We start from the raw sequence: 27739 nt of genomic DNA, 5'->3' as shown, positions 1-27739 counted from the left end.
TTTATTTCATTTATAATTTTAATCAAAATTAAATACAGTTTATTAATTTTCTGAATTAAGACAAATAATTTGAGGAAAAAAGAGTTGGACTATCAGAATTTCAGCAATCTGAAAGTAAAAACCTGAAAATTTGTAGCAATGGATCCTACCGGTATCACCAGTTTCTTCCATTACAGACAAGTGTTTTAAAATGTACAGAATGTATTTTAAGTTTCAGCAAAGATTTAGGGAGAGAGAAAAACCTCTCTTTTCTCATCTGGATTCTTACTAATGATTTAAGCCAAATTATGAAAAGAAAAAAAACTAGAAATAATTTATAATCTGTGTGTTTTAAACAGAAAAAAAATCATTCCCATAAAACATTTAGAAAGCAATGCACACTTCAAAAATGATTCACAAGAAGTGCTTCAGTCTTTCCAAAGCCCAGCATTTTTGAATAGTCATTAATGCAATCTAGTTTTTTTGCCAGGCTTCTACATGATCCCCAAAAAGGAGGCCACCTCTTTAATGGACTGATGATTATGAGTTAACTTTTAAAATCAATGGCATTTTATTTTCAGGATGTATAAATAAGTAGCATCTGTACTGTTTCCTCACTTTCTTCCAGTCTGAAGCTCTTGAATAATTTCTGAAGCATGCACAGCCCTCTGCATTGAACAAGATTGCTCATTCTCCCATCATCATTTTAGTAATAAAGCTGTCCTGGAAAAATGTATCATTGCTCTGAATTTTATTAATCCATGTTTTCAAGATTATTGAGTAGTTTATGGGCTGGGAGCAGCAGCAGAACACCTGAACGACCTACTGCTTTTAAGCACTTTTGCACCTGAAGTGATAAAAAATGAAAGCTGAAGGTTCATGCAGCACTTTTAAGCACAGTAAAGTGATAGCTCTGTTCACCCCACAAGTCAAACTCATTTTAAAAGCTTCTTCATACTTTTTTTAAAAAAATTATGATAATGTGTAGTGCATTATTAAAAAGGAAAGGGATGAATGAGAATACATACTTCAATTCCATATACTGTAAATATATCACTATCTTATATTCCCTTTCAGATATAAAACATTAAAATGTAACCCACACATACCAGGGACAACAATCAAAGTTTATGTAGAAACAATGATTTGTTTTGATAAAGAAGACTCCTTCTTTACAGAGCTGATCCTCATATATCCTAACTCCACCTGAATATCCTTTTTTTCTGATTCAGAGCTATATTTATAATGCACCGTGGTTTTCTTTGAAGTAATTTACTCCAACTTTTTCCTCAAATGCTCTTTCGAAAGCAGCAATACAGTAAATGAGAAGCATAGATTAAGGATCCCTCTATCCAACTGCTTCCCTGCTCTGGTCTTTGCACTCCACGAGGGACCAAAAAGCAACCGATCTCAGAGTACTGTTTCTCGGACGACTCCAATGAGGCTGTGAGGTCGCTCTGACTCCATCCGCTGCGTCTTCCTGTCTAGCCTCCGGGTTCCGGCTGTAGTAAAAGTACTTACATCTCCACAGCTCTCCAAGTGTAAAAGTCCCGGGTGCCTCCTGAAAGGCAGTGTGTGTGCTCCTGTTATGGCTGCGTGAGCAGGAGTCATGACCTTTGGAAAGAAAGAACATTTACACTGTCAACTGCCGTATCTATTTTTATCAGAAATGTGAGGATAAAGAGTACGTTAGCTGCCTTAAAATGTAATTTTAAAAGCAGACTGGGCATGCTGCAGATCCCCTCAGCCAAAGTGTGTCGACTTCTGGGGATCAGAAGAGGGGCGTTTTTTCCACAGTGGCCACTGCTCCATGGGATGTTCTCCCATTGGAGATTAGAATGGCCCCAACCGTATTGGCGTTTTGCAAGGCTTTAAAAATGCCCCTTGTACTTGGGCCTGGGGCTCCAAATGTGTTAAGGAATCCGTTTATTGACTTTAACTGTTAATTGATTAACTGTTTCAGCTGCTGTATGTATTTATTGTTTAGATGTTTTTTATTGTTTTAGAACTGTAAGCCATCCAGTGTCACTTGGCTGAGGTGGGAAGCTATAGAAATTGAATAAAGTAAATAAATAAATTTTAAAAAACTGACTTCATATAATACCTGGCTATTTCATTGAACACCTAGGTGTAGAATCCTTTAGCTATCAGGACATGTTTTTAATATTCTTAAGCCCATTTTTCCTTTTGATCAGTAATTAAGCCTAGAAAGACTTCAGCCATAAGTGGAACTATGCAAAAAGTATGGATATGATACAAATAAATATTGCTCCAACTGCAGAGGGTTTTGTGTGCAAATGAATATGAGTGTGTTTTAGTATCACCAGTAATTTTCTTCACTTGTTTAGTTTCTTCTCATATCTCTCTCTCTCTCTCTCTCTCTCTCTCTCTCTCTCTCTCAAGTTTTCGCGGGTATCTATATGTATGGTATTCAGCTTTGTTCAGGTATTTTCCCATGTCATTATAGTTGTGCTTTTAAAGTTGTAGTGACGTTTCGGCAGAATCTCATCTGCCATCATCACAATACGCAAGCCTGATGATGGCAGATGAGATTCTGCCGAAACATCGCTACAACTTTAAAAGCACAACTATAATGACGTGGGAAAATACCCGAACAAAGCTGAATACCATATATATATATGGATTTCCAGAATTGTCAGTTTAAGAGGGATGATATAATTCTGCAAGGACAAACTCCCTATTTTTTCTACTTTGTCAGCTGGAGATTTCTATCCTTATCCATTTTCTACAGACAAGTATACCCAGCATTGCAAATGGATGACCTGACCAGCTAAACTTGGGGAGAGCTTCAGCCACAAGTATTACCTCTTCCTTTAACTTACTAAGTAAACAAAATCATATTTCACCCTTAAGAACTGCAATATAACTGGATAGTGCAACTATAGGATAAGATCACATTTATTCCTTAAATAAGTACTATAGGCGTCTAATTTGGAGAGAAGGAAAAAAAATCAACCCAGAAGTGATAAGTGATTAAATAAGGACAAAAGATCCACCATCTTAGGATGCCCTTCTTCACTAACCTGGTTCACAAAAATTGAATCATTAACTCAAAGAACAAACGTGTAACTAAACCAAAGAACAAACCAGATTGTTTGCTAGGATGAAAGATGATTTTGTCTTCTCCCAAGAGAAAAAAGCTAACACCAGACAGCAACGTATACGGAGTCTCACTATGAGCTGGCCTTTCCTTCCCCAAGCAGAGCTGCAACTGTTTAGGAGTTTGTATTTTACCTGCTCGAGGAAACTGGCACTGGTGATGGCTTCCTCCATGTGCTCTTCATCTGATTTTAAGACAGATTTGATGTCTTCTACTAGTTCATGTATGTCAGGCGTCATGTTGCAGGAGGACTGCTCCAAGAATTTGGCTACCAGAAGCTTAGTATCTATATATGATTTATAGTCTATTAAAGACTGAGGCCTTGAACGTGCAGCCTTTGCTCTCAGAGTTTTTCGTAAAATGACAGTAGCCAGTTGTGGTTTTCGGTCTGTTTGAGTAGCAGCTTCGCAACTTAGCACTAGACCTGGAGACAAAATAAAACAAAATAAAAATCCCAATGGATGTGCCCTAGTAGTTTATACATCAGCAGAGACAGCTATAGACAAATACAAGTCTATAGTAAAACCACCCACACCAGCCAAGTGCTCCACTACCAAAGTAACAATGCATCCTCCCACAAGAGGTGTAAAACACTATTTAGATGAGCACAAACTCATTGCAGCAACCTGAAGTTCAGAAAAAGAAACAGATGAACTATACAATATCTTCCAACAAAACGGATACCCACGTAACTTCATGAAAAGTGCCTGAACGTTCAACTTAATATAGCACAACCAAGACTAGCTGGTAACACTGCCATACATCAAAAACATCTCAGAAATCACCAACAACAACCATATGACATCAACGTGGCACACAAATCAACTAAATCCCTCTAAAACAGTGGTCACCATTTGGTGGGCCGTGGACCACTCGTGGTCTGTGAGAAAATTTTGGTGGTCCACAGAGAAATGTCCCCCCCAAAGCAATTAATCCAGGCTGCACAGGAACACAAGGCTGCACTGCCCACGTGGCCTGCCCACCCGCTGGCCCCCAACCTTTGGCCAAGTGCAAACCTTACCTTGAGATTTTGAAATCGTCTCTCCTTGAGGAGCGCTCGCAGAGTGGGAAACTTCGGCCAAGCTCTCGAGAGACGAGAGTGACTGCAGCTGTTTCCCTCCGCGAGCGCTCCTCGATAGACCATTTTGCAGATAGTTTGGCCAAACTTCTGTCCCTGGGAGTCAAAGCGCTGAAGCGTGAGTGGTGCGAGAAACTTTGGCCAGGCTCTTTGAGTGAAGGCAGAATGCTGATGCCATGCAAATGCAAATAGTGCAGCACTCACACACCTTCCAGCTATCTCCATCGCTGCTTTGGCCTGTCTGTGCCACCGTCCCCCCCTCTTGCTGCAACAGCATCATTACCTTGTCCTGGCCGGTGAGGGCTGCGCTTTTTGCACACTGCACCACCTTCAAATTTGCACATTACATGTGCCACCCCCTACAGCGGAGTTTTCCAACCCCACCACAGGGCGGTCCCATATTCCAGAGTTGCAGTAGTCACAAGACTGGCCCTTTGGTCATTCTGGAGCAGCTCATCCATGGCAAGCCAGTGTACAGGCCAGTCCTATGACTACTGCAGCTCTGGAATATGGGACCGACTTTCCCACCAACGTCAGCAAACCACAGTCAGTCCAAAGTCATATTAGTGATCCGCGGGATTTAAAGTTATGAGTTTGGTGGTCCCTGAGGTCTAGAAGGTGGGCGACTCCTGCTCTAAAACATCTTAAGTAAACCAAAAGATTCAGCAATCCCAGAAGAAAAACAGGAGTCATAGATAATATTCAGGGCAAGAACTCCAAGCAGCCACTTTGTGGGACAAACAGGCAGAAGACTAGCATCCATGAACACCACCTAGGAATCGGGAAACATGATGAAAACTCCTTAATTTCACAACACAAAGACACACTTAACCATAGTTTCTACAGGAAAACTGTGACCATCATAGACAAAACCAAGTCCATAAAAAACCAGACAATTCCTGGAAATTTGGCACTCTACTAAACTGGCCATCAACAGGCACATAGGCATAAACAGTATCTACATCCCATTCAAAAGAGACAATCAACAAGCCAAAAAGTAAACAAAAAAGACATAACCACCACCTCATCAGCAATCAACATGCTGATAACCAGAGATTAACACCAAGATTAACATTAAACTAATAATCAGGAAGCAAACAATACCCCAATCAAGAAACTATCAAAAAAGCAACAGTAAACATAACACCAAGACCACTCCCACATTGGATAGGGCAATTCTGTCTGTCTAAGACTCTACCCTCAATAGTGTACAGAGGATTATTTTTTCCCAAGTGCATAATCTTACATTTAGGAACACCGAATTGCAGTTTCCACATTTCTGATCAATTTTCCAGCAAAGCCAAATTGTTTTCTCTATTGCAAATACTCCCAAGAACGTCAACTTATTACACACTTTTGTGACATCAGCAAAAAGATAAATATTACCTAGCAATCCTTCTGTTGTATCACTTATAAACACACTGAATAGAACAGGACCTAAAACAGAGCCTTGTGGCGTACCACTTTTGATTGGTCTCTGTTCAAACAGTGCCCGATTAACAATCACACACTAGGATCTATCCCCGAGCCAACTTTCCAACCACTGAACCACCCAGTGGTTAAGTCTTTGCCTATACAACTTTTAAAGGAACTCATTATTTGGAACTCTGTCAAGTGATTTGCTAAAATCCAGATAGGCTTTGATCACAGCACCTTCATCCAAAACATTTGTGATATAGTTTAAAAACTTAATAATTTGAGATATACTGATTGTTAAAATGATTCATTTTAAATGCTGACTTATTTAGTACTTAAATAACATTTCAAATTATATTTCCAATAGGCCGATTTTATTATCTTTCTGATATTTTAAAGGTTAATGTTGTAACATTGGTAAATACTTTTACCTATGTTCTGTTTGTGTGTGCATGTGTGTGTAGGGGGGGGCATTGTACCTCTAAAGGCAATACCTTTGAGGGGGGGAAAGAGAGGGATAAGAATTCACATTCATATTGGTGCAAAGTGATCCACACTCAAATGATGTATTGCAACTACCCATTCCCTTTCCTAAAAAGCTTCTTTATTGTTCTTTGCCTTGTTAGCAGGATTATTGTAAGAAACCTGTCTATCCATGGCTCTGTAAAGGCTGCTGAATAGCAATATTCAGTGAAGGATCCTTTTAGCATGAGAATGAGGTAGGCATAGAAAACAGCCCTCCAGCACCACTGATCTGCAAATTCAAAGCCTCTACAAAACTAAGCCTCAGTTCTGATGGCTGCAGCCAAACCCTCCCGTCGTCTGCAGCCGTCTGCAGCCTTGGAAGAATTGGTGGGTGGGGGCTGGTGTGCAAATGCAACTCCTGCTCTTCTGGCTGAGGTGAGGGTCTCACTGGGCCTTATGGCCCTGATTCTAACAAGACCACCATCATTTTTCATTGAACAATTTATAGCTCCAAGGCAACAATACCATTTGAGATGGAACCATCTTAATGCCAATAAATCTTCATTTTGTGGTCTCAGAAAAAAAAGAGATAAAAAACATTTTCTGGAAAGGGGAGAAGAATCAGGTCACCTCTGGATGGAAAACCATGAAGAACAGGATCACTTTTTGATCGTTTTTTGAATAGCTGAGAAGTCCCCACAGGTACTAAGCTGGCATCTGGAGACAAGGTGGTCTCTCTACTCGAAGAATTAAGAGAATTTTCATCACCTGCAATGAAGAAAGACCAAATCAAGAAATTCATTTAGCATGAACTCATATGTGCTCTCTCTCTTTCTACACACCCACATCTACATGCACGCATGCGTACAAACACACACACACACACACCAGGGAGAGAAAAAAATTCCGGAAACATAATTCTTTTAATCAGATTTCTACAGTCATTTAAAGTTAAACAATGGTTACCAAGCAATGCTTATAAAGCTTTCCATTACAATAAAGATTTCTGTTAATCATGATAATACAATTATAAAAAGGAATATGCAGTCATTATTGAAAGTATTGCCAATGTGACAAGTGTCTAACAGAGGTATCACATCTGGCAAACTATGTTTCAGTGATCAAAGAAAGCAAATATAAATCTTAAAAAGCTGGACTTGTTATTTTAACATCATGTTCACAAGCGGATGTAAACTTGGGTATGCAGTATTATAGAAACATGGACATAAAAAGACATGCTTTGCTCTAATCACCTGAGAATCATCAATGTTATCACAAATAGCTTGCAGAAATGAAAAACTCCTATTGTCCTCAGAATATATAAAAAGTAATATTCCCAAATTTTATGACAAACCATTTCTATGTTGTTGGCAAATAAAAAAACAAGGACATGGATCTGGGGCAGGCCACATGAGATTTAAAATAATTAATACAGGGGAGTTGCTTTTTTAATAGGGAATGGTGCCAAAGCTCTTTTTAGAAGTATCTTGTTTCAAAGTAAAGGGAATATAAATTCCTAATTTTCAGGTGGGTCATTAATACTTGGATACTGAAAGAGGGCTCACTGGTCTCTCAAATTTTGATCCAAATGAAATAATCATATTTGTGTTCTAATATAATTTTCACACAGTAAAACTGGTTGTAACAAGGTTTATCCTAGAGAACAAATCTTGATAAAGGAAGAATAAAGAAGGTGAACAAATCAATAAAGAATGGTAAGAATTAGTGGTACAATGATTCAAAACATCATGTCGAACTCAAAACAATGTTTTCCATTTATCCATCAAATCACTAGGTTCAGAATCAGCCATTCACACAGGGGATAGAACATAACTCTCCTGCCTTAGCTTTACAGATCTAAACAAAGCTGTTGGAAAATTACTGTTGGCAATTTCTCCCGAGTACCCACCTAGCCGTTCCCTTCATCTAAATAAGAGCGGTGCATACAACATTCAGTTCAATGATATAAAAAAAAAACATAGCTTGATATTTTGGGAATTCAAGGATCCCTCACTGAGAGAATCTAATAAGAATTGTATTATATTCTGCCAGGTGAGGCCTAACTGGATCCAAAGATTATTTTATTCTGGCAGTCTTTTCATTTAACAATAATTCTCTCACATTTTAAAACACACGTTGAACTTATTAATATTATTTATTCTATACTTTTTAAAATTGTAAACGGTGAGAACTTGCCCTAGAAGACAAAATATAAATAAAATTATTTTCTTGGTCTACCCTAGACACGTGTATTTTCAAAACCAATAGCTTGACAACTCACTCCATCAATACAAGGTCATAAAAAGGTGCTAAGTATGTGTTAAGTTTCTTCACTTTAGTTTTTAATCTAATCCAAGGTCTCTATATTTTGCTTATTCACATTTCTAAAACGACAGGGGACTTCGAACAAATAATTAAAATATTTTTAAATTCACATTAACAGCACCATTTCTTTTTGTCTGACAAACATGAAACTGAAAGCATTGTAGACAAAAAGAAAATGTGAAATTTATTCCTCAAATAATGACACTGACATGAAATAGGCTTTAGAACGAATAAGGTTTTAGTTCTGTTCAGTTGCTTCCAAAATCCAACAGTAAGACATACTCATTTCATTAGCAATGGTGGAGATAAAGCCTTGGTATTACAAAAGAGTTACTTCAAGGACTTTACAAGGCTGAAGTGCTCCAATGCTATTTTTCCTTGTTTTCTTTCCTGGTGTCAAATTTGTGCTATTAATTCTTCTGTGCAGTTTGTCCTGTTTGTCCTATGAAAAATTCAGTGGAGCATTTTCAACTCCATCAGCAAGGGAAAGGATGCTGAACTCACCTACGTCAAAGGTGCAGGCAATCTCAGAAGGACAGAACAAATACAATGACGGGTTTTTAACACATTCCAATGAAGTACTGGCAATCTGTCTTATGTGCACGCTGCCTCTACTTAACTGACCTCCATTCTCCCTCTTCCCCCTAGCCCTAGTTTAAATCCTTATTCTATGCATCTGAGGAAATGAGCTGCAGGTTTTTTAATATAAACAAACTCCTTCTGACCTTTTTCTACCATAGACTAACATGGTTCTCCTCCTACAATGTTTAAGTGAAAGAAAGAGAAAGGCTGTTTCAGTGTGATCAATTTTAAGAGCAAATGGTTGTTATATACAGTAAATTAGTTTAAATAAGAAAACAATCATTACTGCATTTCTTGTAATTCATTGTGAACCCTTAGCGTAATACTCCCAAAAGCACTTTTTTTACCTTGTGGTACCTGTATGTCATTTTGTTCAGGTGGGTCATTTACAACTTCTGCAACAGCTGTATTGGATGCATCTTCCTAAATATAAAAATAACGGAGTTATCTTCTAAGTAAATTAATCGGAACTAGAAATACATTCCTGATTTTAGAGAATTTAAATTTAATGTAATTTAAATGTAAAAATTAAACAGAATTACAAAGAAACACCACCAAATCACAAATGTTCTCCAGGATTAAGGATCTCCCCTTTTTACTAAACATTCTGATCATTCTGATTTATTTTATGTGTGGTGACAATCTTATTAACTAGTCTATGACTGAATAAAAAATGATTGACTGATTGAATCAATTGAAATTTCCAAATTGTTTTTAAAAAGAAATCCATGTACTGTAGTAACCCAACTTTAAGATCACTAAAGAATATGTAAATGATGCCAGGCTGTTTCTGATGCATCTGGTATCAAGATGATTCTGGTTGCTGAAACTACTTTATCTTTCAGACAAAGTGTAGAAAGACAGAAAGGAAGAGATCCATTGTTTAACATATTCCAATTCTGACAGCTGAGAATAGATAGCATGGTTAATACCACTAAAGGGTTCTGAGGGGTTCAAGAGAAGAAATTATTTCCACTTCTGGTTCTACCTTACAATCTAATTTGCAAAGTCAGCAACTAATGCCATATTCTTAAAGACAAATATACAGCTGGATTGAAAAGGATCTGAAAATATGACAGTTATTGTCCTGTCGTTCAAAGCATTCCCCTTTATTAGGTGTAAAAAGTCAAGCATAAAAAATATTTTTAAGTTGTCCAGGAAATTTTTCTGCATTCTCAGATAAAACAAAGTACATCTACAGTTATTGTACAAGACAATATGATCGACATCTGTTAAACAGCCCACCCTCCTGACTCTTCCCAAGAGCCTTAAGACCAGGCTCTGCCCGATGGTTTGGGAACCCAATGGTGGAGCCTCACACTAGAGTGGTTGACTAATTTAAACCTTATCCCATCCCCGTCCCTGTGGTCCAGCTCCGTCCGTCCATCATCTTGTGTGTAGTGATTTTATCTGTTTTGCTCTCTTATAGCTGGTAATTGTAGTTTTTCTACTGTAAGCCATTCAGAATCACCCAGGCGATGGGCAGCAAATAAATTTCTAGATAGATGATAGATACACTATCATCTATATCTATCTATCTATCTATCTATCTATCTATCTATCTATCTATCTATTATCCACAGAGTCCAAGTCATACCAAATGAACGTGGCTTTTATCCTCAAACAGCCTTGCAAATGTGTCACAAGTTGTTGTTGAAGAAACAGCTAATTTCCTTAAAGATCAAAGGTGAATCCCTGGATGTTAGTGAGGAGATTCACAGAGGTGGAAAAGAACTCTGACTTTATTATTCCTATAAAATAATTCCAAAAGTCACTCATATAAATCAAGATTCAGCATGAAACTTCCCCTATTTATTTTTCATTACCTTTAGCTGAGTGATATACCAAGAAGCTCATGTAATGGGAGGGTGAGAGACTTAAACCCAACTATACAATGGCCTTAGTCACTTTTTTATTCCACGGGGTGACTGTGGGTTATGTGAGATTACATGCCAACTGGGGGGGAGGGGGGGAACGGGACTCAGAGACATATGAAAAAGTTTAGCAGTCATTAATTTCTGAATTCCAAAATTCTTATAGACTTGCAGAAGGACCATAAATTAGTAAGATGGAAAATTAAGTGCATTCCCGTTTAAAAGTTTGTTTTCCTCCTGTTTTTTACAGATATTTAAAACTCTAGAATGTTTATGAGGGTTTAAAAGCAGAAATGATCTGAGATTTGATATTATAATTACTTGTTAAAACTGAGAATTTTTGAGATATAAAAACATGCACTGAGTAGAATAATTTAGCCTACAATTTTAGAGCTTCAGATAACCATCAAATAAGTTTAAAACAGAATAATCTTCTAGGAGTAATTTTTAAACATTCACAGTTCTGAAATACAGAGTTGGTCAATACATTAATTAGAACAAACAAGAATGCAAAAAACAAGTGGACCTTGACTTACAGCAGTTCATTTAGTGATCATTCAAAGTTACACCACTGAAAAAAGTATTTTTTCACACTTATGATCATTACAAGCATTCCCATAGTCGTGTGATAAAAATTCAGATGCTTGGCAATTGATTCGCATTTATTGCCGTGTCCCGAGGTCACGCAATCACCTTTTGCGACCTTCTGATAAGCAAAGTCCATGGGGAAGCCAGATTCACTTAACAACCATGTTACAAATTTATCAAGTAGAGTGATTCACTGGCAAGGTAGGTTGTAAAATGGAGCAAAACTCACTTAACAAATGTTTTGCTTAGCAACAGAAATTTTGGGCTCAATTGTGGTTGTAAATCGAAGACTACCTGGGTGTATACTTTTTCTTCAGAAGTAACATTTAATATTATATGATACAAAAAAGAAGGAACCGAGAAAGCAAGTAAGTCCCAAGCCTGGATCGAGTATAAAATATTTGTTTGTTTCAACAGCTTCCATTTCCACTATATGTGGCATTACTCAGTGACAGAAAAGTGGCACATTTGACCATCTGAAGGATGTGACAATGTACCACAGATTCCTGTGAAAACACGTTAATCTGGAAGAATACCCTGGACAATATACCTGCTCATGTCTTATCTGGCTCATCACAGCTTCGTAAGGAGGTGGGGGATCAAGAGGGCAGAAAACTTCAACGCCTTTAATTCGGGCTCCATAAATGTGTGGTAATGGAATGACATCAGAACCCAGCATCCTAAGAAAGAAAGTTTGCATCCACTTAAAAATGCCCATAACATTTTAATGGCATACACTCGAAAAGTCAGCATAATGGAATTCAATCTTTGGTAGAAAAACAACAATATAGAGAACAGGTTTTTTTAAAGTGTATTCACAAGAATTTAAACAGGGATTATTTTCCGTGGGGAAAAAAAGGAAGGGCCTAAAACATTTTAAGTATGGAATCCAGTTAAAATATTAAATATCCAAATATTAAATACTTGTCAGGTGCAAAAAAATAGGTTCTCGTGTTCAGGTACAATTTAACTGATTTATTGCTAAAAGCAATAAATGCACAGGAATCTTCTTAACTAATGGTCAGTCCTTGCTTAGAATTAGATATGTCAATGGCAATCAAGGGGAGGGGTTGGATTTAGTTCATTTATGGCTACACAGTGATTCTAGGCTGATCCCTCTTTTTATCCCTCCCCCAACTCTGGCAGTCCTTCTCCTACAATACTCTTTGCAGACCCTGTTGTGCTCGTACAATCTGCAGAAGAACTGCAGACAGCTGGCCTTGGTGAGAGGCTGAGTATGGAGGTTCATGGCCCAGAGGTTAGGACTGCGAGCAATGTTCCACAGCAAGGATCCTTCTGAATCTACAGTGTCCATCAAGACAAGCAGAGGCAAAGACAGAAATCAAGATATGCAGGAAGTATTTATGCAAGGAATTAGAACAGCCATCTTTTTTCTGTAACAACTATAATTAAAGACAGGATGACAAGTTATGAACAATTAGTTTTCTTCCCCAGCAGAGACGAAGACAATTGTAGCTATTACCCTTCTGTACATCATACCCATCTTCTGAAGGGGGAAGAAAAAAACCAAATCCTTTAAAGCAGGGGTCGCCAACCTTTTGGACCTCAGGGACCACCAAACTCATAATTTTAGACCCCAGGGACCTGGCTGGGCATGGCTTGTATGTAAATATTATAAATATTTATAGAAATACTGAATTTTTTATAAAAAAGAGCAACTTTTACCCAAAATTGGGCAAAGCAGGCAGATTGAGTTGCTCACAGAATCACAGATTCATATCTATCTGCCATTGGCTAGCTCAGTCTGTCACATAAAATTTGCTTGCAAGCAAACTCACAAAATTAACTCACAACACACCATGCATGTAAATATTGAATTTTTTTATAAAAAAGAGCAACTTTTACCCAAAATCAGGCAAAGCAGGCAGATTGAGTTGCTCATAGAATCATTCAGTGATCTGCCATCGGCTAACTCAGTCTCTCAAATTTGCTTGCCGTGAGTCTGCACTGAATTTGCTTGCAAGCAAATCTTCAGTCCTAAGGGAGGCTCGGCTGTGCTGAGCTGAAGATCTAAAGACTAGCTAGAAAGCAAGAAATCCAACCATTTCCTGCTTCCTAGCTAATCTAAATCTCCCGGCACAGCAGATGTTGCTCGAAAAAAGGAAAAATAGCAACTTAGCAGGCAAGTTTACCGGGTAAGGAGTGAATGGGTGGGGAGGGTTACCGCTGGCCATGTGGGCGGCGCAGCCTTGTGTTTCTGCGCAGCCTGGATTAATTGCTTTGTGGGGGTGCTCTGGGGGTGAGATTTCTCTGCGGCCCACCAAAATATTCTCACAGCCCACCAGTTGGCGGCCGCTGCTTTAAAGGATTGTAAGCTGTTTCTGCATGCTCCAAATTAGTCAGAAAAGGATTGTGCTTGTTTATAGCTCTCTCACTAAATTAGGATTCTTGGTTAGCCAGTTCTCACTATTTGATGAGAGAGAAGTATAGGTACATGATATTTGTTACACAAATGTTAAATATATGATTGCCAAGAGACAACATAGATAGCAAGGATCTTCCTTTTATCTTTCCTGCACATGCACTGAATGCATGAGGGGATTCATCTAAATATCCTTTATCTAACTGTTCCATGTGTTCAGCTAATTGAAGATAAGACATTTTAGCCACCTCTGCCATTGTTCCAATCATTAGCACATTAGAATAAAAAATCCAGCACTGCAGCAATCAATGCTTTATTTCCAAATAGGCATTCTAAAGGTCAACCTCTCAACCAGTTTGCTCAAGTCTCTTCTATACTCTTCGATTTGCATCTTTCTACTACTGACTCCTCTGATATATAGTGGACTAATGCTATTCGTGCTAAGTAAGTTACATGGTCTTGGGTTTATAAGGCAAATCACATATGCCACAAGGCTTAGGATTGTTATTGGTTTAACCTCTGTGATGTCACTGGGTTCCAAAAGACCTTGAACCAGATGACTGCTCAGAGTAAAAGAAGCATTGTTTTGTAGTATGAGATCCATAGGCAAATATGTAACCGTAATTGCACATGGCAAAATTATGCAGTTTCAATCTAAAGACATACACATTTTGTTTTTCCTCTTCATTCTTCGCATTGAAGCTCTTAAGCAAATTACAGTTAATTTTAAAATTACTTCATTGGTATTTTTATTACTATTATGACAATGAAATGAAAAGTAGCAGTGAAATGCTCAGCATATAAAAAATAAAAATGTTGTACAGAGCTTGCTTACTTCAGTGTCTGACAAGAACCAAATCTCTAACAATGTTCTTGAGGAAAATTGATTCTGCCTGTAATCTTAAAGATTTAAGATAGGATTAGGAACCTGCAACTTCAGGACCCAATACACTCTACTGCTACCTTCACAATTTATGCAATAGTTCCTCAATTGCCAAAAAATATGCAAAAAGAAAAAAAATGAAAAATCCCCATCTTATCCACTTTTAGGACATTAATTTAGTTAGTTGCTCAACTCAAAATAACCTTTGGCAGCATATAATATTAAAAACAAATAAAAACCAGCAATTAACAGAAAATAAAAGTGACACAGAAAACCTAGCATACCCCACCCCACCTTTACTGTGACTCTTAAGGACCTTAAGTATCCAAGTTATTCCAAATCCTGGGAGAAAAATAAGATTTTAAGGTCAAAATAGGGCTATGGAAATCACAAAGAGAATTGTGCCAGAGAAGGTATATTTTCAGATGACATTTATTCATGAGTAGGCTAACCCTGTCAGATCAAAAAGGATGGGCAGTCACCTTGACAGAGAGATTCCTTCAAGCAGCTAGGTGCTATGCCATAAAGGTTTTAAAAATGATAACCGGAACCTCAAATTGTAGCTGAAAGTATACTGATGAGTGCAGCTCACTATTTTTTGACCACAGTCCTTGTTGAAATCTATAAAGTGAGGTCCTTGGCTACAAAAAAGTTATCCACTCCTGGTTAAACCTATTCAAAAAGCTGAAATTCATGACATTCAAAGAAATGTCTTCTGACAAGCTACCGGTCCGTGTCCAGGAGAAGTGAAACAGGTGGCACTGAGGGAATCTGTAGGCAGGATGGTGGTGTCACAGGGTTAATTTGGAATGACAGTGTGTTAGGAAACGTTATTTGGAGATCAAGCGCCTATGTAAACAAGATGGCAGCAAGAGAGCAAGAGTGGGCAGTTGTTAAATGAAGCGATTTCACTTAACAACTGTCACTACTTTTGGTTTTAAAGGTCCATTAGGGTCGTAAATTGAGGATTACCTGTAAGAAGGTTTGGATTAAATCAGTTGTCAAATCTCAGAATGCCAAGAGCGATTACTTTACCTGCGACTGCCTCGTGGTGTCGAAGAATAGAAGGTATCAAAATATGATGGAGGTGGGGCTGGTGGCACAAAATCGTCAGGATCAGAAGAAGCCTGGCCATCTTCTTCAACTTCCTCTGTATAAACTTGCAATTCTTCCTATCAAGATAAAATTCTGTAAAACACTCTTATAGCAAGAACAGAAGACTAACTTCTTTCCATACCTATTTTTTTAAAATGAAACTGTTTTCTACACTCACTTACTCTGCAGGATCTTCTAGTTGCAAATATCTGCAGGTAACGTAGGGCAGCAGCCACCAAACAAACAGTGGTTGTCAAGGCATTCAGAGTACAGAGAGCAAAGAGAACTTTCTGAAGGACAAAAAAATCGAAAAGAATAGCTGCAGTTGTGATTCACCAAACATATGTTTAAAAGTACATGCATTAATTCTTTTTACTTCCAAGAACAAAATTCAATTAACTTTTAAGCAGATGCCCTTTCTTCACCTGAAAACTATGCTATATGCAAATTTGACAATCGTGGTATAAAAAGTCATGGTGTATCATACTAGCAACCTCATACTCCCTAGGATTCTATTCATGTAACCTACATTTGCATAACCAGCATATTTTCTCTCTTCTTCTCCCTCCAGTTTAAATCTAAATTTAAGCCTAGCCACTCTATTTATCTGATGAAGTAATCTGCAGCTCACAATAGCTCATGTCTTTTAATAACACTTCCTAGTGCTACCAAACTGATTTTCTGCTACTGTAGGCTAACATGGATCTCTTCCTACAGTATTCTTCTCTGATACCTTTCCTCTATGCAGTTTATACATTTTTTTAAAAAATCAATTTACTAATAACTTAATCTACAAAGAGATTCAGATATATAAATATATTATTAAATATAAGTTTTAATTCCTGTTAGAGATTATGATCACTTCTATAAATTTGCAAGCATGTTTAGTATCTCTGGTGGATCTTCAGATAAGTTGTTTTGTAAATCTTATCAAATGTCTGCTTCTGAGAGAACCAAAGCAACAAGTTAACCCGTTTTTAGAGCCATGCTACAAGTGATACTTTTCGCAGTTTGGCCTGGAATGCAAGATGTTTCTTTTCACACAGATAGCCAGACCTGGAGCCCATCTAGATGGAGATTTAGCTATAAGATAAAGAAATTTTAAACCTTAGCCCATCACTGCAGTGCGGATACAAATTGGAACTCCACACCATCTATTTGTGTGGAATTAAGCTTATGCTTAGTTCAAGGCCCATGACAATAAGGAAGCCTGTTTCACTATACAAATGTACTGAATATGGGGAAGAACAGGAAGAACTAGAAATCTTAATATGGATCTGGAAGGTGAAACTTACAAGGAAAGGCTAGAGATATTGGGCATGATCATCTTGGAAAAGAGAACTGTGGGGAGATGTGACAGCTGCTCTCAAGTAGTCCAGTGATTGGCACGTAGAAGATGGGGCAGAGCTATGTGGAAATGTTGCAGAAATCAGGATAAGAAAGAACAGGTTTAAATTACAAGAAAATGAAATGTGGTTGAACATCAGGAAAAAAGATCCTATAGGTAAGAACCATTCAGTAATGGAACAGACCCCCTTGGGAAGTGGTAAACTCTGGCTGAAGGTATTGAAAAGAAGGCTGAATACCTATAGGTCAGACATGTTACAATAGTGACTCCTATCATCCATGCCAAAGTTGTGATCCAGATCCATATTTCTAATGGCTATTTGAGGAAAATAAATATTGCACTCAATTCTCAACATGAACATCATTGTAACATGAACATCAATTCCGAGAGATAAAGTTATGCATTCTAACTTTACCATACACTGTCATATTTCCAAATGCAAGTATAGGATTCAGTTTACATACAGTTGCATTTTGTAAAGTGTGAAAGGATGGCGGAGCAGATATTAATTCCATAGCAAAAAAAAAAATAGAATGTAAAGAATGATTTTAAAAGAATATGATTTCTACAAAGAACACTCTCAATTTATATACATCTAACTTTCCACTTCATGTAGAATGTGCACTCTGATAAAGTCAACAAATCTTACATATACCACCTGACATGACCAAATGGTCAAATAAGGTTGTATGTTGTCTTTATTTCTTTAGTATTTTCCTCTACAGGAATAAAAAAGCAACAAAAAGTCTGAAAGTTCTCCATTGGAAAGAAATTATTATTCTTAATCATGTTTCTATTTATAGCAGTTTATTTACAACCACAACAGTCAGTATTAGTAACCTTACTTTGAGTAGAAGGTGAACTGAACTGCATGACTGGTTTGCATACAATTGCAATGCATTTGCTTTCTCAGTGCATTTTGCTGCCATAAATTCTTCACAGCAGAAACAAATTTTATTTTCAGCAGCATCTACCTTTAATATTGAGAAGAGGAAGCATTTGAATTAGTAATTTAAAAGCAATGTCTTATATCGAGAAACATCAAAATGTTATCAAAATTAAACCAAAAGATAATTTACTGTCATAAGACACATACAATGTTGTTAAGGAATTTGCTATGTGGAACAATAAATATATATTATTGCTTTATCTATTATCTATTCATTAACGTAAATTAAAGAACTTTCATACATTTCTATTTCAAGCCTTAAATTCTCAAAAAACTATATAAGAATGTAGTATCTGATTTAAACAGAAGAAACCCACAGATTCATACACTTTATATTAGGGTTACAGATATTATTTCATTATGCTTCACTGTGGTCTAATGCAGAATAGTAATAATTAGGTACTTAAGTATGGAACATTACAATTACTGTTATTTGTTATACTTTGGATGTATACTTTAAACATAAATATCTCCTCACCAGATCACACCTAGGGACGCTGGACACAAATTGAGCACCTTGGCATCCAAGGATAAAGCCCGCCAGGTTTAAGAGAACACAAATTACAGAAAGCAAAACAAATAAGTTAACCTAGAACAAATAAAAATTGCTCAGTGAATGACAACATTCAAACATATTGGTTTCTTCAATATTCAATATATATCCTATCATGAGGAAAATCTCCACACATACAGTCAATGCATGTGGATCTGTACATGCAAAAGTTTACTTCCCACAATTAGCTGGCTATAATAGGCTATATTGGGCTCAACTGTACAAGATAAAATAGAATAGAATGAACATAATGAATAATATAAAATGAACATAAATTCTATTTTCAATACATTTATAACAACTTAGGAAGGACCCTAATCTCAAATGATATAGAAACATTTGAATATTAAGTAAAATAAAGATTAAACTCAGATACTGTTGCATTATTCAATGCATTCAGTATTTGAATTATCTAAAATTATCTATGTTAGTAGCTAAGTAATATTATAATGGAATAACTACTCAAATGCATATAATAATATAGAAGCCATTCTTTCACATCCTATTAAGGACAACAATGTTTAAAGAATTTAAATTACCATTTGTTTCTTTCTCTATATCCAGAAATAAAATATAGGAAAGATAACAACAGTTTTGGTAAGAGACACTGTGGGGAAAACGCAGAGTGAATCTGAATAACTAACATATAATGCCCAGTTTTTTTAACCAGAACTATTAAAATTTGTGATTCCTAAAATGAAAGCAAAAAGTTTTTGACAAGAGTGTTGGTGTTCTCTATTGCCTTTTCCCTTGAATGTTTTCCAACTTCCAGATCAGATGTGTAGCCCTGGCATTCCTTGGTAATCTCCATTCCAAGTATACGCCATGCCCGATACAACAATATTGTTTAACTTCCAAATTCAGACTAGGCCAGCAATCTGCTAAGATAGCTGGGAAAGAGAATTAAATTTAAGATCTATGAATCTTTTTTCTTGCCATGGAATCCAATCATAGTTCTAAATTATTTTTGAAATACGATGTTATTCCAACTTTGAAATGATACAGATCATTTCCTTTTAATACAGAGAATGAGTAAATAAATGTTTAAGAACTGCAAAGAAAACTCAAATTACAAATGAGAAGCAGTGGATGTAAAGGATGCAAGTTCTGTATTTTTATTACTCCCAAGACTCCTTTGAAACCATATATATTTTCTCAACTTTTTAAAAAATGGTAGAAATAATTTATCACTGTATATTTTGAATATTTAAATCCCTGATTACTTTATTACCTATGTTTATTCAGCTTGTATTTTAAAAAAAAACCTTTATATATATTATGGTTAAAGTACGTTCGAAGCAAAATATATATTTACATACATAAGTACTGCATTATAGTAAAAGAATAACTTAAGGAAGTATACTAGTAATCAATATTATAGTAATATAATATTTCTTGAAGGGCTGAACTTCTTATGAAACTTTTTAACTATGTTTATGGTTATGAAAATTATAAAACTGAAAATTACAGCTTGACAGGTTTCCAATGGAGAAAGCTTTTTTATATTTATCACATCAATAACAAAATTACTTATTTATTCTTAATTGCTTACTGTCTATCTCATAAGACAAGTTGATATCTCAGAAAAGATTTGAATAATTTATTATTTATTTGTTATTTTTAAACTTGTATGATACTCTTCAAATTCAGATATTCCTACTGAGATTTTATGGGACTACACCAACTAGATTTTACTGCTTTGCAACCTGATCCTACTTCTGATAAATATTTCAAGTATCAGCTAGGTTTTGTATGCCAAAAAGTGGGGTAACAAATGTAATTTCTTTATTCCAAGTGCCTTTTGGAAAGGACTAGATATATTCTAAAAACATCCTAGAATCTTCTACAGCCTAACTGTATGTCTGCAGCCCTAAATTCCATTTTAACATTATAGCTAAATATGGACCCCATGGCTTGAATCTTCACATTCTATCTAGTTTATGCTTTATTTACTACTCTATCTTAGAAAGAAAATGAAAAATGCTTGCACTCTTTCCCCCTAACCCTGGGGGAAAATAGGTATATCATTTCATTGCTTGTCATTCTGTGCAACAAAGTCAAATATTAAAGTGTGGTATCCGAAAGGAAATTGGAAAAATATGTTAATCTGATAAATTGATCATTTTGCTACAAAACATCTAACACGCCAATTTGTTAAAATGAGTAGTACTATACAAGTATGCCAATCATGCATATACATCCAAAAGAAAAATATTTTCTGGAATAAAGACAGAAATTGTTTAATACCATCACACCTCTCCTGGAGTGCTGTTGGAGGAAAACTAGAACTAGTCTGACTAGAATAGGTAAAAGCCTACATTAGGGATTTCATTCTGGTGATGCAGGCAGCAGAACATTAATATTTCTCCATCCTTATTGCATCCACTGATAGTAATTCAGCAACTCTGTTTAAGGTAACCCAATTATATTTTGATTCTGGGCCAGCCAAGTGAGGCTAATTAAGGTTTGGCTCCAGCGCATAAAAGCTGGTTAGGGAAGATCTGTCTCCAACTGAATCCCAGCAACACCAAGTGACAAGCTGTTTGAATTTGGGGGATATCTGGGGATGTTCTATCCCTGACTTTGATTGAGGGACCACTTCCCCCTTCTAAACTAGTATGCAATCTGGGGGGTGAGGTTGGGTCTTCTTGAGGTTAGGGTTAGGGTTCCTGCTTGAAGAAGTGTCACCTGGAGCTAAGAAGGCAAGTTACACCTTTTCCTAGATTGGGAGGCCCTTCAAACAGTAATTCATGCCCTAGTAACCTTGTGGCTTGATTTCTGTAATGCTCTCCAGATGTGGCTGTCCTTGATAACTACCCTTTAATTAGTCCAAGCATGTAGCAGTACCAGCTCTGCTTTGCCAGCGGCACTTGTCAGTTTGCTTCCAAGTGCAATTCAAGATGCTGGTTGTTAGCTATAAAGCCCTACAAGGTATAGGGCCTGATTACTTGAGGGACTGCTTGTCTCCTGTAGCATCTGCCTGGCTAATTTGGTCCTGAAGGTTGGCACACTCAGAGTTCTTTTGATTAGACAATGTCAACTTTCCAGGATCCTGACCGCATGCCTTCTCTATAGCAATGCCTACCATCTGGAACAAGATATGAGATCTAGACTGCCCTCAGTCAGTTGTTTAGAAAATCTGGATCTTTACCCAAGAGAGAGTGAAACCCCTCACATCTTTTTGCTTGCCATCTTTTATCTTTAATTTTAATCTTCAATTGATTTTATTATAATTTGTTGGCCTGTGAGTTATCAAGAGTTGTTGAGAGATGGGCAGTAAACAAATTTAATAAATCATCTTTGACATCATTAAACATTACCTTTTAGAATGCAAATAACAATTACATTGAGAAACTCTTCATAATTATGTAGCTGCAGTATTAGATCCATTGGGAATTGTGTAGGTAAGAAAAATCAAGGACTTAACGAGTTAACATTCACTGAAGCAAAAAGAAAGTTTATAAAGCTTAAATACAGGATATAATAACAGAAATTTAAATTTATTGAGACTTTCTCAGAATCAGTTCTTTAAATCTGGGGTAAATACATATTTGTGGAAATACTTGAAATATAATTTCATTAAGAATGAGAAAATGTTGCCTTAAGAGATATCTATTTACATGAGGAAAGAAAGATTCCTTTTAACGGTCATGCTATTCCATTAAAAAGTGTGATATTCTTTGCTTATAACAGTTAAATCACAATCATATTAACCAACACATACCAAAAGTATCATGGGTCTCTTCCATATCGTTAATCCTATAATCCCTGATAAAATGACCTGCAACAATAAAACAAACCATTATGAAGGATTGAGAGAATATTACTCATGATTTTAAATGATAAAAGTAAATCAGCAGGTGTTAAATATGTCTCATAATCTAGACTTAAAATGAAATACAGGCTTACAGATTTTAATGTATTAGAAAAAGATCTATTCAACTGTGGTGTCCAAGTTTTGAAGTACTACAAGAGGTCTTAATTGGACATTAAAATAACCTTTGGAAGGTTATTAGAGTTTTTGAAAGTAACTCATTTCCTCATATAAAGTGCTTAAAACCCACTGAAATGAGACTGGTATGAAGTAACTAAATCCACATGTTTTAAAAAGATAGCTGTAATAAGATAATACCACATAAGATGAAACATTAAACCTCTTAAGACATTTTTAAACTATACTTTTCACTTTGGAATCTTACTAAAGAGGAAAAAAGGAACTTAAATACGTATTGGGGGAAAAACTTAGCTTGCAGTTAGCTTTAATAGGAAATTAATAATCTGCCCATATGTGCTATGTTTATCTCTGAGAAACAGACAACCACAGCACCTTTCAAATCTTGGCATGAAGATTTATGGCAGATTTATGGATTTCTTTACTTTCCAAGGGAAGGGATGACCATCATAATTTTGAGTCCAAGATTATAATAAGTAGTGCCCTGATAGGTCTGTTGTAACTTTTGTTGCTAAGCAATGGTTCTAAGTCAAGTACTTCCTGTAAAGGGTTTTCTGGTACAAATCAAAGGCCTTCCAGCAGTTTTGAACTTCTGGGCTACATATCCTGGGAAATGGTGGAGTTACTGGAGGGAATCTATGATATGAACAGCTTTTCCCCAAGAACAGATGCTGATTGAAAGTTTTTTCCTACCTGGGGTGTGAAATGGAAAGAATTACTAGGCTGGCTTAGAAGGGAAATTAGAAAGAATAGCACCAGCTAATTTGGGTTATTCCTGTATCTTTTCACTTGGCCAGTACTGGTATTTCTCTCTCTCCCAGTATTGGCAATTAAAATCCTTTTTCACTACTATCCTGTTCCCTGCTGATATCTCACAGCCTCAACCTACAGGGTCACATCAATAGCTTCTACCCAGAGGCAGGGTTGAGAGACCAAGAACAAAATATCAGTAGTTCAGTAGATCAGTGTTTGTAATGCAACTTTCAAAGCAGCAACATCTTTTTTTCAGATTCACCCAGAAACCTGGAAGAAAAGCACTGTGCTTCTACAAAATCTCTTCTGAATCATTTTCAAACCATGCAAAGCGAACTATGTGACCCAACATCCCTCTACCTGTTGTGAAGCTGGTTTTACCATACAGGTAGTCATCAACTTATGACCAGAATTGAGTCCAAAATTTCCACTGCAAAGCAAGACAATTGTTAAGACAGTTTTCCACATTTTACAACCCTTCTTACCATAGTTAAGTGAATCATTGCAGTTGTTAAGGTAGTAACACGGTTAAATGAATCTGGCTTCCCCATAGACATTGCTTGTCCGAAGGTTACAAAAGGTGATCACATGACCCCAGGACACTGCAGCCATTTTAAATACATGCCAGTTGCCAAGTGTCTAAATTTTGATACTTATGACCATGGGGATGCTGCAATGCTCATAAGTGTGAAAATGGTCATAAGTCAGTTTTTTAGTGCCACTGTAACTTTGAACAGTCATTAAACAAAAGTTTGCAAGTTGACGACTACCTGTATGACATTACTGTTTCTATATGCGGGTCTATTACTTTTCTTAAAATTTTCAGCAAAGTTTAACATTTGATTGGGTTATCTGCATATTCTTTTACACTTTTTTAAACTAGAAAATCAGTATCTGGAAGTGCCTACATTTACCATTAAGCTGTTTGAACAGTGTAATGCAAATTATGGAAAATATGAAAAAGTTTAATTTTTACATTGCTTTCCAATACAAGTATTTAAATGGACAAATGCTAATATAAATATGGCACTACATTTGCCTTGGTGATTAATCAAGAAAGTTGTTTAAAATAAAAAAATGTCATTTTTTACACTTACAAAGATTGTAACATGTGGGCAATTCACAAGCAGCTATCAAGATAGTTTAAATTAGGATGTGAACATGATTAATCTATTAAGGATGACAGATCTCAATTGGCAGTTAGTAGTACAAAGGAGACATAACAGTATTTACAAAGGGTCTGACTTGTCAGTACAGATGCAGAATGGCTGCTTCATAAAGTGATACCATCAAAAATATATGCAAAGCAAGAAATGTGAGAGAAAATAGAATGCAAATTACAAGATTCTGATTACTCTCCTCTTTCCATTTATGTCTACAGAAACAGTTTCTATATTTACTGTAACACCATAAGAATAAAAGATATATAAAGTTGTTGCTTGTTAATGTCCATTAAACTGGAATTTGAAATTATGCTTTGCAATATTGCTCATTATGTTTTTAGAAAGAGCAGCCTGTGATCATATCAATACTGCCTAATCATTGTGTACTTTAAGACACAGACCATTTTTATTGCCTGCAAATATTAAATAATTTACTGACTCCAAATTCTTTGAGATATACTTATCTTTAAATTAAAATCAAGAGAACTTAATTTATCTCTCCAATGTCTGTACAGCCTGCAAGATATTTATGACTGAAAGTCTTTTCACAAGAAAATGTATCACCAATTATACCAGGGAAAAAGGATATCTTCAAACTACCTAGAAATATCATAAAGCTACAGATATTATTATACTAATGTACATATATAACTGAAAACTTAGGAGATATGGCTACTTCTGCACATATTTTTCTAAATGTCATTTAACAGGTTTGTTTACTCTCTCAGCGGTTGGGACGGTATCTGCAATTCAGAAAGTCTAACCTTTTGAGAATGAGAGTTTTAGATGCAGCACTGAGGCAAAAGATTAATCCATGAATGAAAGCAAAATCCATAGCAAGTGAGACTTGCTTTTACGAATGCATTCAGCTGACTTTGCAAATACATATAAGCAGGAAGCCTTTTATTAAATAAGACAGTACCTCACCACATTATATTTAGGAGAGGCTTAAGAATGAAAATAGTTACAACACATCTGTATTAAGCAATTATGCTTAACAGCAATTCCACAAGGCATGACAAATAATAAACCAGAATTATCTGGAATCTTGTTCAGTACTATAGTTGGCTCTATCCTTTCACATCAACCAGGCTTTTCAAAAGTGCAGGGACAGCACAGGAACAGAGCCTAAGAACAGTAAATGTTTTTATTTGCATTATTAATATAAAACATTTAGAAGTAAAGAAAGGAAACTTTCCATCACAATTCCTATCTTTTTCTTTTTCATTTTAAAGTTATTTCATTAACATACTAAATTAACTATTGGGAGTTTCCTAAATATGCCATCAGGTAATCGCCACAGGTTAAAATCAATCTTAATTGGTATGAGATTTGGGCGATCAAAAATTCAAAACACAAACCAGCTGGATATGCCAGCAAAGGGATTCCGAAAACTGCCATCGCCCAAATTTTTGTAGCCCATATATGGCAGTTCTAACCCCAACGGCTAACAAAGCCGTTTTCCAGCTTCCCATTTCAATTTTAGCCAACACGTTTAAATCACGATTCCTGTTCCCGACTCTTCCCGGGAAAACCAGAACGCGTCCAACCTTGCAGGGTTGTTGTGAGCATCCATAATACACATGAGACGCTATCAAGAAAAAGGAGGAGGGACGGAAACGAAGAAGATCCAAGCAGGTGGCCCAAGGTAGCTGCTAGGCTGGAAAACCACCGCCGAGGCGAGAAAGGAGCCCGGCCAGGGGCCACTTACCGAGGAGCCGGCCCAGAAGGGACAGGAGTTCTTCACCTGCGGGGAGTTGCTGAGGGAGAGCGCCCCAAAGCTTAGGGCCACCATGCTGCACCCCAAAACCAACTGCAGCAGCCCCAGGGACAACAGCGGTTTGGCCGGCAGCGGGCTCTGGCCGACAACGGACGAGGCCCCGTTCAGACGTGAAGCCACGGGAGTCAGGGAGGCTGGCAAAGGCCGGGACTGCCGGAAGCCGGAGCTGGACCAACGGAGCCGGCGAGGAGGCGGCAAAGGCGGCGGGTTTGAGGCGGCGGTAGCCGCCCCAGCTGCCCCAGCTGAGCAAGGTCTGGCCACCTCAGAGACGGCCGAGAGCCGCGCCATGGGACAGCAGGAGCCCGGCAGTACCACCGGCAGGGACATGAGGGTGGGGGGAGAGTCGGAGAGTCGGCCAACTCCGAGCAGTTCCCCCGCGCGGGGAGGAAGCTTCCTCGGGTGGCCTCCTCTGGTTGAGGCGGCTGGCCAAGCCCCGGTCCCGTCTACCGCAGCCCGCCGGCGGTTCACTCCCTGCTGCTTCGAAGGCAGGCGACCGGGGGCGCCCGCTCCCTAGGCCCCCGCTGGAGGTTCTGGCTGGCGGCCGCTACCGCCCCCCTCCCACGCCTTGCACGGATCCCCCGATCTCCCACTGCTGGACCCCGCGCCGTCTTGCTCGGGAGGGAGGAGGAAACCAGCTCCCCGACCCTCTCGGCTCGACCCTCCCTTTCCGCCCAAAGGCTCCGGAGCCGTAGGACTGAGAGGCAGCAACCTATTCCATGGGGGAAACGGCTCCCACCCCACACGGCCTGCCGTCTCTGGCGAATTAACCGCTGCTCGGAAGCCCCCTCCCGCAACTACTCCCAACTCGCTGCCAAACTTTTGAACCCATCCTGGCAGATTTAACTCCTTGCTGCGCACGGCTCCCGCCTGGCTCGTCCCACCCACTGAAACGCGCGACCCACAAACTTCTCCACCGAAAAATCAAACCTCGGGATCGTTCACTTCCGCCCTAGATAAGGACTCCTCTTGGGTTGCAGCGGAGGTCCCAGATGCCTGCCCAGCTTCTTTAGCCAGGCGAGGCCAGCGGTTGTCCGAACGATCCCTGCCGGATAATCCGACTAGAAAGCCAGGCAGCCCCAACACTTTGTCTTCTCTCCCTCCCATTTATAGATTTGCATCAAATGGACTTTCCTGACAAAATTAATCTTAACATTAATCTTTTATCAAACCAGACTCGCTTTCGCCCACCGCCAACTTCTCTTGGCAAATGCAATTTTTGTAAACGATGCGTTTACATAAAAACACACACACATACACTTTAACAACCACAATGAGTCATCCTAGCTGCGGTTCAAATGAACCTGTTTGCAACAAGTACATGGCCGCCTCCCCCGTTTTAAGCTGTATACGTTTTAAGACTGGCTTTTTCGGTCTCCAGCTTATATATCTTTTCGTGCACATCTAAGGTGTCGCTCTGAAACTTTAAAACGTCTCTAAGATTCTAAAAGTATC

The 27739-nt window shown here is 37.7% G+C and overlaps 1 protein-coding gene across 2 annotated transcripts; it reads right to left on the bottom strand.

Moving 5' to 3' along the window:
* ENTREP1 (endosomal transmembrane epsin interactor 1) lies at positions 1-27497 on the bottom strand. Of its 2 annotated transcripts, none has more exons than XM_087926709.1 (11): positions 27215-27497; positions 22364-22420; positions 18565-18675; positions 17983-18111; positions 15972-16079; positions 15730-15866; positions 11979-12108; positions 9314-9389; positions 6690-6827; positions 3235-3524; positions 1-1593 (listed from the first exon to the last, which is right to left on the bottom strand). In XM_087926709.1, the coding sequence occupies exons 1-11, from the start codon at positions 27389-27391 to the stop codon at positions 1390-1392; spliced, it is 1557 nt and encodes a 518-aa protein (XP_087782835.1). In that variant the 5' UTR covers positions 27392-27497; the 3' UTR covers positions 1-1389. The 2 variants fall into 2 exon arrangements, with proteins under 2 accessions (XP_087782835.1, XP_026559566.2); XM_026703781.2 differs by lacking the exon at positions 27215-27497 and adding an exon at positions 26219-27199.
* Between the last annotated feature and the right edge of the window lie 242 nt (positions 27498-27739).

Source organism: Pseudonaja textilis, chromosome 2 (genome assembly GCF_049901715.1).
Source record: "Pseudonaja textilis isolate UNSWEBS1 chromosome 2, rPseTex1.2, whole genome shotgun sequence".
Classification (NCBI taxonomy): Eukaryota; Metazoa; Chordata; class Lepidosauria; order Squamata; family Elapidae; genus Pseudonaja; species Pseudonaja textilis.
This window is presented reverse-complemented; position numbering and strand designations above follow the sequence as displayed.

What these genes read in the sequence shown, in the direction of transcription:
- ENTREP1 (XM_026703781.2), bottom strand. Translation starts at nt 26,614, where the DNA reads ATGTCCCTGCCGGTGGTACTGCCGGGCTCCTGCTGTCCCATGGCGCGG. An exon ending in CAACTAGAAGATCCTGCAGA is followed by an intron (nt 15,867 to 15,971) that starts GTAAGTGAGTGT and finishes TTATCTTGATAG; the next exon opens with GAAGAATTGCAAGTTTATAC. An exon ending in GTGCCAGTTTCCTCGAGCAG is followed by an intron (nt 1,594 to 3,234) that starts GTAAAATACAAA and finishes TTCTTTCCAAAG; the next exon opens with GTCATGACTCCTGCTCACGC.